The sequence below is a fragment of the Hyperolius riggenbachi genome, chromosome 12, assembly GCF_040937935.1.
Source record: "Hyperolius riggenbachi isolate aHypRig1 chromosome 12, aHypRig1.pri, whole genome shotgun sequence".
Taxonomy (NCBI): domain Eukaryota; kingdom Metazoa; phylum Chordata; class Amphibia; order Anura; family Hyperoliidae; genus Hyperolius; species Hyperolius riggenbachi.
Window position 1 is genome coordinate 188,914,671 of NC_090657.1, and position 19,305 is coordinate 188,933,975.

At 46.3% G+C, this 19,305-nt stretch overlaps 1 protein-coding gene across 3 annotated transcripts in view; it reads right to left on the minus strand.

The window, feature by feature from the left end:
• The window catches only part of KCNK1 (potassium two pore domain channel subfamily K member 1), a 138,937-nt gene that overhangs the window by 26,863 nt on the left and 92,769 nt on the right, over window positions 1-19,305 (minus strand). For all 3 annotated transcript variants that reach the window (XM_068261922.1, XM_068261923.1, XM_068261924.1), the window contains 2 exons: window positions 7,179-7,309; window positions 6,346-6,704 (listed from right to left, as the gene is read on the minus strand). In XM_068261922.1, coding sequence (XP_068118023.1) covers window positions 6,346-6,704; window positions 7,179-7,279 — 460 coding nt within the window. In that variant the 5' untranslated portion in view covers window positions 7,280-7,309. The remainder of the gene's footprint in view (window positions 1-6,345; window positions 6,705-7,178; window positions 7,310-19,305) is intronic.

Consider the following 19,305-nt stretch of genomic DNA (forward strand, 5'->3'; position numbering starts at 1 on the left):
CAGCCGGGCGGTAGAGATGGTTTCTTCCAGACTTCCGTTTTCTGTCTTCTTCCGCGTCACGTGACTACACAGGTCATGTGACTAATCGTATGATGCATGTAGTCACATGACGTGGAAGAAGACGGAAGCCTGGAAGAAACCCTCTCTACCGCCCCGCTGCAATGAAGAAGACGCCTGGGTACGTTTTTAACCCTCCCTCACCTGCCCGGCTGCTGCACCCTCCTTCACCTGCTGGAGTGGCAAACAGAGTGAAAACGGATCCAATCTACCAGTGATTAGATCCGTTTTCACAGATCCGTTTACCAGTGTGGACCAAGCCATAGGGATCCGGTGAAGTGGAGACCGGATCTCCGCTTTACCGGATCCGTTTGGCTTAAAAATACAGTGTGAACCGGGCCTTAGTCTCTGATTTGCTAGTCATGATCATGTGCTAAAGCAGGATGTGATCACAGCAAATCAGAGCTCTGCAAATCTATCAGCTGATGAAACAAATCACATGCTTCTCTGTGAGATCTCCTAGACAACCAGCACTGCCTGTGAGGTTTGCTGCAGCCTATTTTGGATAGATACCTTGGGAGAGGGAAGACTTGTCCCCCTTCTGAGGTGAGTACCCCATAGGGACACTTTTTTCCCTACAGGTACACTTTAAAGAGGACCTGTAGTCAAAATAACTTAGTAAAATTGCTTTTTTTAAACAATATTTATAAATTATTTAGTCAGTGTCCAGCCACTGTAAAATATTAAAGGCGGCAACATCTTTAACCTCTTGAGCTCCAGAGGTTTATAACCCCACTAATGACTAGGCCATTATTTACAATTCGGCAATTCACAACTTTAACGGTTTATTGCTCGGCCATACAACTAAGCACCCATATTAATTTTACCTCCTTTTCTTCTCCCAAATAGAGCTTTCTTTTGGTGGTATTTGATTGCTGCTGTGTAAGCTCCTTTCAAATTTTGTTCCTGGCGAGATGATGCATATATGCGTCGTGGAGGAACTAGAGAGCCGCTGTCCTGCTGCCATTCTGCATTAGGCGGTCGGGAAGCCGTTAAAACTGGCAGGTGATCTCTGCGAAATGTTGATTTACTGAGAGTTCTACAGTCAGTAGAAAAGATCTCCAGTCTCCCAGAATGCTCTGGTGCAGAGAATTCCACATAATAAACAGCATAAGCCTCAGTGGGAGGATACCAACACACAACAATATATAGATATAGGAAGTGTTTCTAATGCTGAAAGACAGCATATTTAACATAAAAGTGGGCATCCTGAATAATTTACTGCATTCTACTATATGTCACTGCACTGCTTCCAGGACTGGATTTACCATAAGGCACTGTAGGCACATGCCTACAGGCACCTGATGATGGAAAGGTGGCTCAATCGCCTACCCCAAGCTCCTTCCCCTTCCCAATGCAGAGTCCTGATGAGAGTGTAAATGAGAGGCTACTCACGCTGCTCTCGGCATTCCTCTGACAAGATCTCCCTTCAGTCTAGGAGGGCATTTCTAGCTACTTAATACTGAGGTTCCTCTAGCTACCTAATACTTGGGGGCACCTCTAGCTACTTAATAAAATACTGAGGTTCCTAATACTAAGGAGCACCTGTAGCTGCCTATGGCAGGCAAGGGAAGTAAGGGAGAAGTGACAGCTGGGACAGCCAGCACACTTGCATTGCAGTTGGGCGGGGGCCTGTAGGTTTATGGAGGGGAAAGTCTAAGGTGCCAGGACATCTGTGCCTATAGGCTCCTGTGAGGTAATCCGGGCCTGACTGTCTCATAAAAGTGTAGCCTCGATAAAGGAAGTGAGACTGCACAGCTTTTATTATGACTACGCTTAAACCCAATAGCCTATTATTACATTTAGCTGTTGTAATTATCTCCTGCTGTTCTGGTCTGGGAAGTACAGCAGAGATCTGCACGGGTATGTTCTCTGACATGAAACGACAACTTGCTCCAATGCTGAAAGAGCAGGTCAGACAACCACAACCCCATCCCCAGATGTGCTTTTGTTTATATTTGCATGTTGAGAAGGAGGAGGAGCCTAAGCTGGCCATGCCTTGCCCCTCACACAACCTAGAACACCTAAAGAGCCAGAGTGAAAAGAGCCTCCCACGAGCTCCCCGGATTGTTCCAGAGAGCTGATCAAAAGGAGTTTTGTAAACAGGCTGTTACGCTTGGTGGTATATCCTCCACGGTCAGCACACAATGCGGATTCTGATGTGAAGGAGGAACACACGCTAGCATAAGGAACCAGGATATCCCCAGTTTAGGGGAGGAGAGGACTGACTCCAACTGGAGATGTGGCGCACAGAGCAGGCGTAGATCCGAACAGCCACAAACAATGCTTTCACTTTAGTGGCTCAGCGCAAGGTAGCGCTGAGCGCATAAAGCAGAACTCAGGACAGGTAACAGAATGAACGCTTGCTTAACTGGTCACGACTTAAGTGACCACAAACGTGCAAGACAAGACAGACTGGAATGAGGCAGCCAATGTGAATGCAGCAGTGGCGTGCCTCACAAGGACAGGACAGAATAGTCGGGAAATAGAGTCAAAGAAGACAGACGAAATACACACAAATATACAATAGGTATGATTTCCTAGCGTATTACGGTTACAGCTATCAATTAACTACAAACGACTAACTGACATATGTATATATCGGCGATAAACCGATATATGACATAAGCAAGGAACACTAACTAAGAACTGGAGCAGGACTAGGAAGGATTCGCCACTTCTACGCAGAAGCGAGCGCAATCCACGCAAGGCAACAGGAACAGTACTGACTAGCTAAGCACGGGTGATCACGATAAGCGCAACCTACCAAAACGTGCTGGAAGCTGACTGATTGAACACAGGATATAAACAGTTCGTGTACGTATATATCAGCGACACTGATGTATTAAAGAGAGTCTGAAGCGAGAATAAATCTCGCTTCAGACCTCATAGATAGCAGGGGCATGCGTGTCCCTGCTAAACCGCCGCTATCGCGCCGCTAAACGGGGGTCCCTTCACCCCCAAATCCCCCTCCGTGCAGCGCATCCCCTCTTCCGCATAGAGGCAGGGCTAACCGCCGCAGCCCTGCCCCACGCGCGTCTGTCAGCACGTATCTCCGCCTCTCCCCCGCCCCTCTCAGTCTTCCTTCACTGAGAGGGGCGGGGGAGAGGCGGTGATGCGCCGCTGATAGACGCTACTGGAGGCAGGGCTGCAGCCGTTAGCCCTGCCTCCAGGAAGAAATAAATCACGACCAAGTTTGCGACCAAGGTATGCGGGGGTGGGTTTGGGGGTGAAGGGACCCCCGTTTAGCCGCGGGATAGCGGCGGTTTAGCAGGGGCACACATGCCCCTGCTAACTATGAGCTCTGAAGCGAGATTTATTCTCGCTTCAGAGTCTCTTTAACGTAACATGAATACAAGGAAAATAAGAAACGTGCTAGTATGCGCATATATTGGCGATGAACCGATATATGATGCAAGACTAGCAAAGTAACAATTACTGATAACAAGAGCTGAACAGGAAGGACTCACTGACCCCTTCGCAGGAATCAGTGCAGTCCACACGAGATCTAGGACCGGGGGGGGGGGGGGGGGGGGGGGCTCGGACAGAGTACCAGACTGAATCTGAGACTATGATAGCCCATGGAGCCCTGCAGGAAGCAGTCCTTTATACTGAGGTCATCCAATGGGAGCAGACATGCAGATTCCCACACAGGTGAATGGTAATCAATTACAGGCTGAAAGCAGGAAAGGGCAGACAATGATATGCAGCCTGCAAGAAAGGGATTGCAGCTCCATTGCAACAGACAATGTTTGTTTTCACAAAAGCATAGTAATCTGTCATTAACTTCAGAGCGACTGCAGATGGAATCAACGCTCAGTGTAAGCGCACGCAAAACTATGCGAGCAAATGCACGCAAATAAATCAAAAACTGCTTGTCTTCAGTAAAACTGCAGCCAGCAGTACATGCTGCAGAAGTGATCATAACACAGGCACACAGGCTGGAAGACCAGCAAATAGGGGTCTACAAAATAGGAGGTAACTATGTGAAGGCAGTGGGGGGTAGCTGGTGTTCCTGAATCCATGGAAACTGTCTAATCACTTTAAAGGACACCTGAAGTGAGAGGTATATGGAGGCTGCCATATTTACTTCCTTTTAAACAATGTAATTGCCTGGCTGTCCTGCTGATCCTCTAATACTTTTAGCCATAGACCTTGAACAAGCATGCACTAAACGAGGGTCCCCAAGGGTATGCAAGGGAAGGTGTGGGGTCTTAGGGTTAGGCACCACCAGGGGGGTGGTTAGGGTTAGGCACCACCAGTGGGGTCTTAGGGTTAGGCACCACCAGTGGGGTCTTAGGGTTAGGTAAAGGGAGGGTTCTGTGTGAGAGTAGGGTTAGGTATAGTTACAGTACAATATACACCACCAGGGGGTGGTTAGGGTGAGGCATTACCAGGGGGGTGGTTAGGGTTAGGCACCACCAAGATGGGTGGTTAGGGTTAGGCACCACCAAGGGGGGTGGTTAGGGTTAGGCACCACCAGGGGGGGTTTATGGGTTAGGGGTAGGTACAGCGAAGGTTCTGTGTGTTAACGCTAAATAACGATAAGGCTTTAACGTTAAATAGCGATAAGCGGCAAACGGATTAGCGGCAACACCGTGCGCCATTATTCTCAGGCGCCATTTTCAGATGTAAGCGATTATTTACCTCTGTAGAGGAAAGCCCCTTTTCCATCATCCCCTTGTGCCAGCGCTGTGACCCTCTGAACATAGGCTTGTCTGTCCGTGTGCATGCATGACCATACTGTGCAGATGCAAGATTGGCCACGCCGCAGCTCAGAGCCGCTCGTCTACAGCTTTCTCTTCCGCGCACAAGTGGATCCGCGGGGGCGGCCTGTCCGTACACCTGCGCAGTGCGACCGCGCTCATACACACACAGGAGCCAGGCCGTTAAGAAGAAGAAGAGGGTACTGGTGACCAGGGGAGGGCTCAAGAAGGTTCAGAGGAGGCTCCAGAGCATCTAGAGGCATCATTCTACTGAGGTACGGTAAGTATCTAACTTTTTGTTTTTTTCAAGTCACAGGTTTGCTTTAAAGTAAACTTGAGATGAATCAAACACAAGGATTTATACTTACTTGGGTCTTTCTCCAGCCTGCTGAAGTTCGTAGCCTCCCCTGTGTGCCTTCTCCCATATTCAGCCCCGGTAGTCGGGACTACTCTACACAGGGCCGGTTCAAGTAACAATTGGGCCCTAGGGAAAAATTAGCCTGGGGGGCCCCCCAACAGACCCCCCACCCCCCTGACCAAAAAGCATCATTGCGGCCCTTTGTTGCAGCCAAATTTCCCTCCTGGGCCCCTGAGCTGGCTACTGACCATGCAGAGTCCCTGGGAAGCAACAGTTAAGATGGGGGAGGGACACCTTGTGGGCCCCTACAGGCTCTGGGGCCCTGGGGCAATTGCCCATTTTTTCCTATGGTAGCTCCGGCCCTGACTCTATAAGTGCGGCCCTGGCATCATGCCTCCTTGGTCGCACTCCCGCAGCCAGGAGCGTCCTGCACCTGCGCAGTTAGTTAAAGGACATCCGAGGTGAAAATAAACTGATGAGAAAAACAATTGTATCTATCCTCTTCTCCTAAAAATTACTTTTTCAGATATCTCACAGTTTTATTTTATATTTAAATCTAGTTTTTAAGTCTTTACTGTTTCATGGTCTCTGCTCAATGACACATTCATTGAAGTATGCCAGAGCTCAAATCTATGAATTATGGACCCTTTTTATCTATTTCCTGCTCCAGGAAGCCATTTACTGACAGGAAAGTGTTTTATGGCTGTAATTACTTATCAGTGAGGGCTATGCTATAGTCTGCCCGGTCCGACCCGGACAAAAACTGTCACTTGCATACCTGATGTTTAACTCTTTCAGGCAGAAAAATTAAAAAAAGAAACACAGCCTAGTAATTTGTGTGCTAGGCACTGTACATACACATGTCCATCTCATCATGTCACATGTCACCTCGGGTATCCTTTAAGACTTGTAATTGCATGACCAAGGAGGTGTGCAGACAGGCCGGCGCATGCACAGTAGTCCCTAACTGGCTTAGTCAGGGACTTTAATGACTACAGGAGAATGGATGGAACGGACGGACCCCGAGGGAGCTCACGGACTACAGAGGGCTGGAGGCAAGTATAAATCCTTATATTTGAACTGTCTCAGGTACACTTTAAGTGTTTTTTGTTTGTTTTGTTTTTTATTTTGTTAAAAAAGAGAACTTATCACATACACTAACTTGTGAAGTAGGCAGTAAACTAAGCTACGTACTGAGAGAGGTCACCTGAAGTTGAGAATTACCTGTTGTGGACAGCACGGTACTGGCGAAGAACAGCGACGACATGAAGTCCCAGTTCCAGTTCCCGGACATGTTGCTGAGGATGGACACCCCGTAGTTGTTGGCTTCCAGGACCCGTTCCAAAAAACGCTCCAACTGCTCCGCCGACAGGCACTGGTTATCGCTCACGAAGCTCTGCTTCAGCTCCCGCAGTTCCTTCCGCAACTGGTCCTCGTAGGGCAGCTCCACCGAAGAAAAGACCACCGCCCCGAACACCAGGTAGAGAACGTAGGCCACCATGAGTAAAGCGAAGTACCACGTCGGCCGGTTCCTCTCCATCAGCTGCGTGCAGCGGCTGGCCGCCACTAACTTCAGCATCTTCCTGTGCAAAGAAAACAACAACAAAACACAACCGAAAAAAGAGTCAGCCGAATCCCTCAAAACAAAGCTCAGCTGTCTTAGGGGGTAGCCAGACCGCAGCCATGTTTGGAAGCATAAGCAGCGGCCATAGCTCAGGACGATGGACCCCTGTGGGAGGACAGGCTGAATGAGGCCAGTTTCTCTTTCTTCAGTCTGTTTTCTTTTTCCGAGAGATAGAGTTACCAGAGATGGTGGCGGCTGATGTGGCAGAGTTTTCCGTGCCTCACCCTCCCTCTCAGGTGACAGAGAAAAGATGCAGACAAAGAGTCATTGCTGAAGTTGGCAGGGCGCAGTGTGACGGAGACGGGCGTACCCTAGGCTGCTGCTCTCTGACCTCAGAGTACACGATGCACGCCTCATTATAATCAGCCTACATGCCACCAGACCTCAGCAGAAGCTGGAGGAGGAAATAAGCACAGCACAGTACATGAATTACCTCGTGCAGGCTCCGCCTCCTGCTGACTGAGCCCGTTTTACTGGTTCAGCCACAGATGTGTGACTGCAGCACCTTTCCTCAGCAACTTCCAAGTCTACCATGTGTCATCTTCTCTTAAAGGGACCTCTGCACTGCAAAAAAAAAAAAAAAAAAACCATAAAATGATATATGTGTTTTCAGAACCTGTACAACTGCAAGCTGCATGCTTGTTTCTGGTGTGATTCAGCCAATACTGAACCCAATCAGATCACTGGTATTGTAAAATAAATATGGCAGCCTCCATATCCTTTCACTTCAGTTGTGCTTTATGGGCCCGTTTCCATTGGCATTTGGGATGTGAGGCGATATTCATCCCCGCTGGGCTTGATTCACTAAACCGTTTGCACGCGATTGCAAATTTTCACGTGCAATAATGACTTTTCGCACGCAATTGCGAATTTATTGTGTGCGAAAAGTTGAGACTGCACGTGAAAATTCGTGATTGTGCATAAACGTGAAAATGCGCGTGAAAGCGGACGTGATATGAGTTATCACGGTTTGGTGAATCAAGTCCACTGCATTTAGTTTACTGTCAGTGCAGAGTAACAGCTTATACTGTACATACTGGAGGTAGCAGAGATCAGCACACACTGCAGCTAGTTTACTATCAGTAAAGGCACAGAGTAACAGCTTATACTGTACATATTGGAGGTAGCAGAGATCAGGACACACTGCAGCTAGTTTACTATCAGTACAGGCACAGAGTAACAGCTTATACTGTACATACTGGAGGTAGCAGAGATCAGCACACAATGCAGCTAGTTTACTATCAGTACAGGCACAGAGTAACAGCTTATACTGTACATATTGGAGGTAGCAGAGATCAGCACACACTGCAGCTAGTTTACCATCAGTAAAGGCACACAGTAACTGCTTATACTGTAGATACTGGAGTTAGCTGAGATCAGCACACACTACAGTGTCAGGCCTGGAACCCACTACAAAACACTATCGCTAATCGCAATCGCTAGCATTTTGTATGAGCAGTTTGTAAGCGATTTCATGAGCGTTTTAGGGAGCGATTTTAGAAAGTGTATGAAATTTGCCAGCGGTCGTGTACAGATTAGCGTTTTAAAGTCTGATTGGTCCTTTCAATTATTTTTAATTTTGTTACAGTGTACATTAACTTTAAAACGCTAGCAAAATCGCTCCGTGCAAGTTTTGATGAGCGATTACGCCAGCGATTATATACTTTACATTGAAGCGCTAACACTAACAAAATGCTGCTTCTCCTGCGTTTGCGAGTTTGCTAATCGCAATCGCATCTGTGGAATTTGCACCATCCATTTACATTGGCAGAGCGTTTAGGGACATCGCTAGCGATTTCTCACGCTCAAACGCCTAAACGCTCAAAAAAAAATCGCTCTAGAGGGTTCCAGCCCTCAGAGTTGCAAGAAGGGGATGGGGAGCAGTTTGTTAATGATTAATACTATTTAAAGCATCTATAGAAGTGATTATTACAAGCACAGGGCCAATAGAGAGCTAATATTGTGCTTGAGGGAGGGCCGCTCGGGGCCCCTCTGGCCCAAGGGTCCCGACTGCAACCTCTATTGCAACGCCACTGGCTAGTTTACTACCATTACAGTCACAGAGGAGCAACAAAGAAACGTGCACATCCAAGCTGTGGAAGAATATGATAAAGCGAAACAGTCGTCAGGCCGTGCACCGACTGGCACCTACTGCCATTCCCACACCCCCACTACGCTGCACATGAGAAGTATCATCTTCATTTTCAAATGTTATTCAGAAGATGAACTTTCTATTGGAAATTTGAATTCAAGTGCATGAGCAATAAATCACCGTCAGCAGTGCAGAGCTGTTTTTATCGTGTTTCTTTGTTGCTGCAATATATTGTTTTGGCTCTGGGCACACTGTCAGATTGCACATTACAACCTGAATCATCCTCTCCACACCTTGTTTCCTGGTGCCAACCCACTACTTTTTGTTGTTGTGCAGGCACAGAGTAACAGCTTATACTGTACATACTGGAGACAGCAGAGATCAGCACACACTGCTGCTAGCCTACTATCAGTACAGGCACAGAGTAACAGCTTATACTGTACACACTGGAGACAGCAGAGATCAGCACACACTGCTGCTAGCTTACTATCAGTACAGGCACATAGTAACAGCTTATACTGTACATACTGGAGACAGCAGAGATCAGCACACACTGCTGCTAGCTTACTATCAGTACAGGCACAGAGTAACAGCTTATACTGTACATACTGGAGACAGCAGAGATCAGCACACACTGCTGCTAGCCTACTATCAGTACAGGCACAGAGTAACAGCTTATACTGTACATACTGGAGACAGCAGAGATCAGCACACACTGCTGCTAGCCTACTATTAGTACAGGCACAGAGTAACAGCTTATACTGTACACACTGGAGACAGCAGAGATCAGCACACACTGCTGCTAGCTTACTATCAGTACAGGCACATAGTAACAGCTTATACTGTACATACTGGAGACAGCAGAGATCAGCACACACTGCTGCTAGCTTACTATCAGTACAGGCACAGAGTAACAGCTTATACTGTACATACTGGAGACAGCAGAGATCAGCACACACTGCTGCTAGCCTACTATCAGTACAGGCACAGAGTAACAGCTTATACTGTACATACTGGAGACAGCAGAGATCAGCACACACTGCTGCTAGCCTACTATCAGTACAGGCACAGAGTAACAGCTTATACTGTACACACTGGAGACAGCAGAGATCAGCACACACTGCTGCTAGCTTACTATCAGTACAGGCACATAGTAACAGCTTATACTGTACACACTGGAGACAGCAGAGATCAGCACACACTGCTGCTAGCTTACTATCAGTACAGGCACATAGTAACAGCTTATACTGTACATACTGGAGACAGCAGAGATCAGCACGCACTGCTGCTAGCTTACTATCAGTACAGGCACATAGTAACAGCTTATACTGTACATACTGGAGACAGCAGAGATCAGCACGCACTGCTGCTAGCTTACTATCAGTACAGGCACATAGTAACAGCTTATACTGTACATACTGGAGACAGCAGAGATCAGCACGCACTGCTGCTAGCTTACTATCAGTACAGGCACATAGTAACAGCTTATACTGTACATACTGGAGACAGCAGAGATCAGCACACACTGCTGCTAGCTTACTATCAGTACAGGCACAGAGTAACAGCTTATACTGTACATACTGGAGACAGCAGAGATCAGCACACACTGCTGCTAGCTTACTATCAGTACAGGCACAGAGTAACAGCTTATACTGTACATACTGGAGACAGCAGAGATCAGAACGCACTGCTGCTAGCCTACTATCAGTACAGGCAAAGAGTAACAGCTTATACTGTACATACTGGAGACAGCAGAGATCAGAACGCACTGCTGCTAGCCTACTATCAGTACAGGCAAAAAGTAACAGCTTATACTGTACATACTGGAGACAGCAGAGATCAGCACGCACTGCTGCTAGCTTACTATCAGTACAGGCACAGAGTAACAGCTTATACTGTACATACTGGAGACAGCAGAGATCAGCACACACTGCTGCTAGCTTACTATCAGTACAGGCACATAGTAACAGCTTATACTGTACATACTGGAGACAGCAGAGATCAGCACGCACTGCTGCTAGCTTACTATCAGTACAGGCACAGAGTAACAGCTTATACTGTACATACTGGAGACAGCAGAGATCAGCACACACTGCTGCTAGCTTACTATCAGTACAGGCACAGAGTAACAGCTTATACTGTATATACTGGAGAGAGCAGAGATCAGCACGCACTGCTGCTAGCTTACTATCAGTACAGGCACAGAGTAACAGCTTATACTGTACATACTGGAGACAGCAGAGATCAGAACACACTGCTGCTAGCTTACTATCAGTACAGGCACAGAGTAACAGCTTATACTGTACATACTGGAGAGAGCAGAGATCAGCACACACTGCTGCTAGCTTACTATCAGTACAGGCACAGAGTAACAGCTTATACTGTACATACTGGAGACAGCAGAGATTAGCACACACTGCTGCTAGCCTACTATCAGTACAGGCAAAGAGTAACAGCTTATACTGTACATACTGGAGACAGCAGAGATCAGCACGCACTGCTGCTAGCTTACTATCAGTACAGGCACATAGTAACAGCTTATACTGTACATACTGGAGACAGCAGAGATCAGCACGCACTGCTGCTAGCTTACTATCAGTACAGGCACAGAGTAACAGCTTATACTGTACATACTGGAGACAGCAGAGATCAGCACACACTGCTGCTAGCCTACTATCAGTACAGGCAAAGAGTAACAGCTTATACTGTACATACTGGAGACAGCAGAGATCAGCACACACTGCTGCTAGCTTACTATCAGTACAGGCACATAGTAACAGCTTATACTGTACATACTGGAGACAGCAGAGATCAACACACACTGCTGCTAGCTTACTATCAGTACAGGCACAGAGTAACAGCTTATACTGTACATACTGGAGACAGCAGAGATCAGCACACACTGCTGCTAGCTTACTATCAGTACAGGCACAGAGTAACAGCTTATACTGTACATACTGGAGACAGCAGAGATCAGCACACACTGCTGCTAGCTTACTATCAGTACAGGCACAGAGTAACAGCTTATACTGTACATACTGGAGACAGCAGAGATCAGCACACACTGCTGCTAGCCTACTATCAGTACAGGCAAAGAGTAACAGCTTATACTGTACATACTGGAGACAGCAGAGATCAGCACACACTGCTGCTAGCCTACTATCAGTACAGGCACAGAGTAACAGCTTATACTGTAAATACAGGAGGTAGCAGAGATCAGCACACACTGCTGCTAGCCTACTATCAGTACAGGCACAGAGTAACAGCTTATACTGTACATACTGGAGACAGCAGAGATCAGCACACACTGCTGCTAGCCTACTATCAGTACAGGCACATAGTAACAGCTTATACTGTACATACTGGAGACAGCAGAGATCAGCACGCACTGCTGCTAGCTTACTATCAGTACAGGCACAGAGTAACACCTTATACTGTACATACTGGAGACAGCAGAGATCAGCACGCACTGCTGCTAGCTTACTATCAGTACAGGCACATAGTAACAGCTTATACTGTACATACTGGAGACAGCAGAGATCAGCACGCACTGCTGCTAGCTTACTATCAGTACAGGCACATAGTAACAGCTTATACTGTACATACTGGAGACAGCAGAGATCAGCACGCACTGCTGCTAGCTTACTATCAGTACAGGCACAGAGTAACAGCTTATACTGTACATACTGGAGACAGCAGAGATCAGCACACACTGCTGCTAGCCTACTATCAGTACAGGCAAAGAGTAACAGCTTATACTGTACATACTGGAGACAGCAGAGATCAGCACACACTGCTGCTAGCTTACTATCAGTACAGGCACATAGTAACAGCTTATACTGTACATACTGGAGACAGCAGAGATCAGCACGCACTGCTGCTAGCTTACTATCAGTACAGGCACAGAGTAACAGCTTATACTGTACATACTGGAGACAGCAGAGATCAGCACACACTGCTGCTAGCTTACTATCAGTACAGGCACAGAGTAACAGCTTATACTGTACATACTGGAGACAGCAGAGATCAGCACACACTGCTGCTAGCCTACTATCAGTACAGGCAAAGAGTAACAGCTTATACTGTACATACTGGAGACAGCAGAGATCAGCACACACTGCTGCTAGCCTACTATCAGTACAGGCACAGAGTAACAGCTTATACTGTAAATACAGGAGGTAGCAGAGATCAGCACACACTGCTGCTAGCCTACTATCAGTACAGGCACAGAGTAACAGCTTATACTGTACATACTGGAGACAGCAGAGATCAGCACACACTGCTGCTAGCCTACTATCAGTACAGGCACATAGTAACAGCTTATACTGTACATACTGGAGACAGCAGAGATCAGCACGCACTGCTGCTAGCTTACTATCAGTACAGGCACAGAGTAACACCTTATACTGTACATACTGGAGACAGCAGAGATCAGCACGCACTGCTGCTAGCTTACTATCAGTACAGGCACATAGTAACAGCTTATACTGTACATACTGGAGACAGCAGAGATCAGCACGCACTGCTGCTAGCTTACTATCAGTACAGGCACAGAGTAACAGCTTATACTGTACATACTGGAGACAGCAGAGATTAGCACTCACTGCTGCTAGCTTACTATCAGTACAGGCACAGAGTAACAGCTTATACTGTACATACTGGAGACAGCAGAGATCAGAACACACTGCTGCTAGCCTACTATCAGTACAGGCAAAGAGTAACAGCTTATACTGTACATACTGGAGACAGCAGAGATCAGCACACACTGCTGCTAGCTTACTATCAGTACAGGCACAGAGTAACAGCTTATACTGTACATACTGGAGACAGCAGAGATCAGCACTCACTGCTGCTAGCTTACTATCAGTACAGGCACAGAGTAACAGCTTATACTGTACATACTGGAGACAGCAGAGATCAGCACACACTGCTGCTAGCTTACTATCAGTACAGGCACAGAGTAACAGCTTATACTGTACATACTGGAGACAGCAGAGATCAGCACTCACTGCTGCTAGCCTACTATCAGTACAGGCACAGAGTAACAGCTTATACTGTACATACTGGACAGCAGAGATCAGCACACACTGCTGCTAGCCTACTATCAGTACAGGCACAGAGTAACATCTTATACTGTACATACTGGAGACAGCAGAGATCAGCACACACTGCTGCTAGCTTACTATCAGTACAGGCACAGAGTAACAGCTTATACTGTACATACTGGAGACAGCAGAGATCAGCACTCACTGCTGCTAGCTTACTATCAGTACAGGCACAGAGTAACAGCTTATACTGTACATACTGGAGACAGCAGAGATCAGCACACACTGCTGCTAGCTTACTATCAGTACAGGCACAGAGTAACAGCTTATACTGTACATACTGGAGACAGCAGAGATCAGCACTCACTGCTGCTAGCCTACTATCAGTACAGGCACAGAGTAACAGCTTATACTGTACATACTGGACAGCAGAGATCAGCACACACTGCTGCTAGCCTACTATCAGTACAGGCACAGAGTAACATCTTATACTGTACATACTGGAGAGAGCAGAGATCAACACACACTGCTGCTAGCTTACTATCAGTACAGGCACACAGTAACAGCTTATACTGTACATACTGGAGAGAGCAGAGATCAGCACACACTGCTGCTAGCTTACTATCAGTACAGGCACACAGTAACAGCTTATACTGTACATACTGGAGACAGCAGAGATCAGCACACACTGCTGCTAGCTTACTATCAGTACAGGCACACAGTAACAGCTTATACTGTACATACTGGAGACAGCAGAGATCAACACACACTGCTGCTAGCTTACTATCAGTACAGGCACAGAGTAACAGCTTATACTGTACATACTGGAGACAGCAGAGATCAGCACACACTGCTGCTAGCTTACTATCAGTACAGGCACAGAGTAACAGCTTATACTGTACATACTGGAGACTGTGGAGACAGCAGAGATCAGCACACACTGCAGCTAGTTTACTATCAGTACAGAGTAACAGCTTATACTGTACATACTGAATGTAGCAGGCAGCAGCACACACTGCATCTAGTTTACTATCAGTACAGGCACAGAGTAACAGGTTATGCTGTACATACTGGAGGTAGCAGAGTTCAGCATACGCTGCAGCTAGTTTACTATCAGTACAGGCACAGAATAACAGCTTATACTGTACATACTGGAGGCAGCAGAGTTCAGCACACACTGCAGCTAATTTACTATCAGTGCAGGCACAGAATAAGGCCCAGTGCACACCGAGCGGATTTGGATGCGATCTGCCGGCCGCATCCGCCTGTAAATCCGCTTAGGTAATGTATTTCAATGGGCTGGAGCACACCAGAGCGGGTCGGTTTTAGCTGAAACGCAAACTCCCGGGCTGCAGCATTTTTTGGGATTTCGGAGGCGTTTCTGCCTCCAATGTTAAGTATAGAAAAAACGCTTGATAAAATGCCATATCAGAGCGGTTTTCCAGGCGTTTTTGTTACAGTAGCTGTTCAGTAACAGCTTTACTGTAACAATATCTGTAATCTGCTACACAAAAAAATGCTACACAAAACCGCAAAACGCTAGCAAAACGCTTCATAATAAGAAGAAAATCCGCTTCAAAATCCGCTTACGTATTGCGGATCTGCTAGCGGTTTTTGGTGTGCACTGGGCCTAACAGCTTATACTGTACATACTGGAGGTAGCAAAGAGGGAGCACTCTGCACAGGTGTTGTACAAGTACTGTGCCTGTGCAGAACCCCTTGGGCCACAAGAGCGTGACCACGAGCGTTGTGTCCGCGTGCGAGAAAGTCACCAACCTGGTTTTGCTTTAACTGAATCAGAGGCTCATTTTGAGCCCACCTAGGGCTGGGGCCCACTAGAGCGTTTTTGGCAGTGTTTAGGGATCACGTTCAAGCGATTTCTTAAAACGCTTTGCCAATGTAAGTGGATGGAGCAGATACCACTGGAGCGACTGCGATTAGGGAAATCACAATCGTAGGACATGCAGCGTTATGGGAGCGTTTCCATTCTAATGTATTGTGTAGGAGCACGGAAATCGCTTCTAAAATCGCTTACAAGAAAACGCTACCACAAATCACTAGTGATTGCAATAGCGCTGTGCATTTTGTAGTGGGTCCCAGTCCTTAAAGCACACTGGATTTAAAGGGAACCTAAACTGAGAAGACTATGGATGTTTCCTTTTAAAGTAATACCAGTTGCCTGACTCCCCTGCTGATCCTGTGTCTCTTAGGGCTCGTTTCCACTAGTGCGGTGCGAATCACCGGGATTCCACCGCTGACGAAATCGCATGCGGATGCGATTCCGCGTGCTTTTTTTGCCGCGATTTCGCATGCGATTTCGCATAGGCAGGGTATATGCGAATTTAACCATGTCACTGCCTGGTTCAATTTACATTCGTTTTCATGCGAATTCGCACGCGAAATCGCGGCAAAAAACGCATGCGCGTTTTCCCTATTAAATACATAGCCTGCGAATCGCCTGCATTCCTCACGCAGGCGAATTCTGCAGGCTCTACCGTGCAGAAAAATCCTGCACAGAAAAACGCAGGAAAAAACTGACAAGTGGAAACAGGGCCATCCACTTGTATTGGTTATGCGAATCCGCATGCAGAGAACGCATGCGGATTCGCTCTAGTGGAAACGGGCCCTAATACTTTTAGCCACAGCCCCTCAACAATCATGCAGATCAGGTGCTCTGACTGAAGTCAGACAGGATTAGCTGCATGCTCGTTTCTGGTGTGTGATTCAGCCACTACTGCAGCCACAGAGATCAGCTGGACTGCCAAGCAACTGGTATTGTTTAAAAGGAAACATCCATATCCCTCTCAGTTAAAGGGACACTTAAGTCAAACAAAAAAAAATGAGTTTTACTCACCTAGAGCTTCCAATAGCCCCCTGCAGCTGTCTGGTGCCCTCGCCGTCTCCCTCCGATCCTTCTGGCCCCGCCAGCAGCCACTTCCTGTTTCGGTGACAGGAGCTGACAGGCTGGGGACGCAAGTGATTCTTCGAGTTCCCAGACACATTAGCACCCTCTATGCTGCTATATGGTATATGATATATGCTATAGCAGCATAGATGGCGCTATTGTGGCCAGGAACGCGAAGAATCACTCGTGTCCCCAGCCTGTCAGCTCCTGTCACCGAAACAGGAAGTGGCTGCCGGCGGGGCCAGTAGGATCGGAGGGAGACGGCGAGGGCACCGGACAGCTGCAGGGGGCTATTGGAAGCCCCAAGTGAGTAAGACTCATTTTTTTTGTTTGAAGTGTCCCTTTAAGGTTCCCTTTAAAATGAGCCTTTGATCATAGGGCAGTGTTGTAACACCTTTTAAGTAGGGATGAAATGGTAAAAAAAAAAAAAAAAAAACACAATCAGAGTGGGTGCAGGTTTATGAAGCTAGAAATGTTCCAATAGAATCTTGCAAAGGTGGAATTCAATTGGTCAATTTTCAAGCTATATGAAAATTCTTTACATTTTTTTACAGAATCCAGCATCAACTCAAAATTATACATTTGTATAGAAAATTTGGAGAGTCCTTGCATCAACCCAAAATTTACATCTCATTGAGCATCCCTACTTTCATTCACTCGTAAGTGTAAGTACACACACTACTAATCCCTACCATAGTCAAAGTCTTATGTCCTACCTTATTATTATTGTGTATTTATATAGCACTGACATCTTCTGCAGCACTTTACAGAGAACGTAGTCATGTCACTGATTGTCCTCTGTGTAGCTCACAATCTAATCCTACAATAGTCACAGTCTAATGTCCTACCATATTATGATGTATTTATATAGCACTGACATCTCCTGCAGCACTGTACAGAGTACATAATCATGTCACTGGCTGTCCTCAGAGGGGTTCACAATGTAATCCTACCATAGCCATAGTATAATGTCCTACCATATTATTATGATGTATTTATATAGCAGTGGCATCTTCTGCAGCACTTTACAGAGTACATAGTCATGTCACTGACTGTACTCTCTGTAGCTCACAATATTATCCTACAATAGTCACAGTCTAAAGCCCCATCTACACCATAGAATTTTTTGTCCGATTTGATTCATTGATTCGATTTAATCCGACATGTCCGATCAGGTTTCGATTCGATTCAATTTGCCATTGTTTGCAATGGCAAATTGAATCAAATTGAATCCCGATTGGACATATTGGATCGAATCGAATCAATGAATCGGACAATAAATTGTATGGTGTAGATGGAGCTTAAAGCATGGTACACACCATGCAATTTCCTGTCAGATAAATGGGTCGAATCTGATTTCCGATCATTTTTCTAATTGATTTGCATAGAAGAGCTCAGAAAAGCGATCAGAAAAACGATCGGAAATCTGATCGGATCTGTCGGAAATTATCTATCGACCCATCTATCTGATAGGAAATTGCATGGTGTGTACTAGGCATTGTGTCCTACCACATCATTATTATGTATTTATACAGCACTGACATCTTCTGCAGCACTTTAGAGTACATAGTCATGTCACTGACTGTCCTAAGAGGAGCTCACAAGCTAATCCCACCATAGTTATAGTGTAATGTCCTACCATATTATTATTACGTATTTATATAGCAGTGACATCTTCTGCAGCACATTACAGAGTACATAGCCCTGTCACTGACTGTCCTCAGAGAATCTCACAATCTAATCCTACCATAGTCATAGTGTAATGTCCTACCATATTATTATTATGTATTTATACAGCACTGACATCTTCTGCAGCACTTTACAGAGTACATAGTCATGTTACTGACTGTCCTCAGAGAAGCTCACAATCTAATCCTACCATAGTCATAGTCTAATGTCCTCTATATTATTATTATGTATTTATATAGCAGTGACATCTTCTGCAGCACATTACAGAGTACATAGTCATGTCACTGACTGTCCTCAGAGGAGCTCACACTCTAATCCTACCATAGTCATAGTCTTATGTCCGACCATATTATTATTATTATTATTATGTATTTATATAGCACTGACATCTTCTGCAGCACTTTAAGGTAAATACTCTCCACCATCCAGCGTTCCACGATCCATCTTCTGGCCAGCGGGTACATGCAACGTCACATGACGGGCACAAACGGAAGGTCAATCGATCGTGGTACTTTGCTTAGAGTCTCCGGAGAGCTTAGAGATCCAATTCACCGTGACGATCGTTATTGCCGTGCGTGGCTAAACATCATTCACGTGCTCGCACACCTGTACCCACATCACAAGATCACAGGAACAATCGCTTGCCGCTCGAAGAATCCTCGGCTGTCGGAATATCACATAGTGTGTACAGGCCTTTACAGAGTACATAGTCATGTCACTAACTGTACCTCAGAGGAGCTCACAATCTAATCCCACTATAGTCATATGTCCAATGTAGTCTAGGGCCAATTTCAGGGCAAGCCAGTTATCTAATCTGTATGTTTTGGGG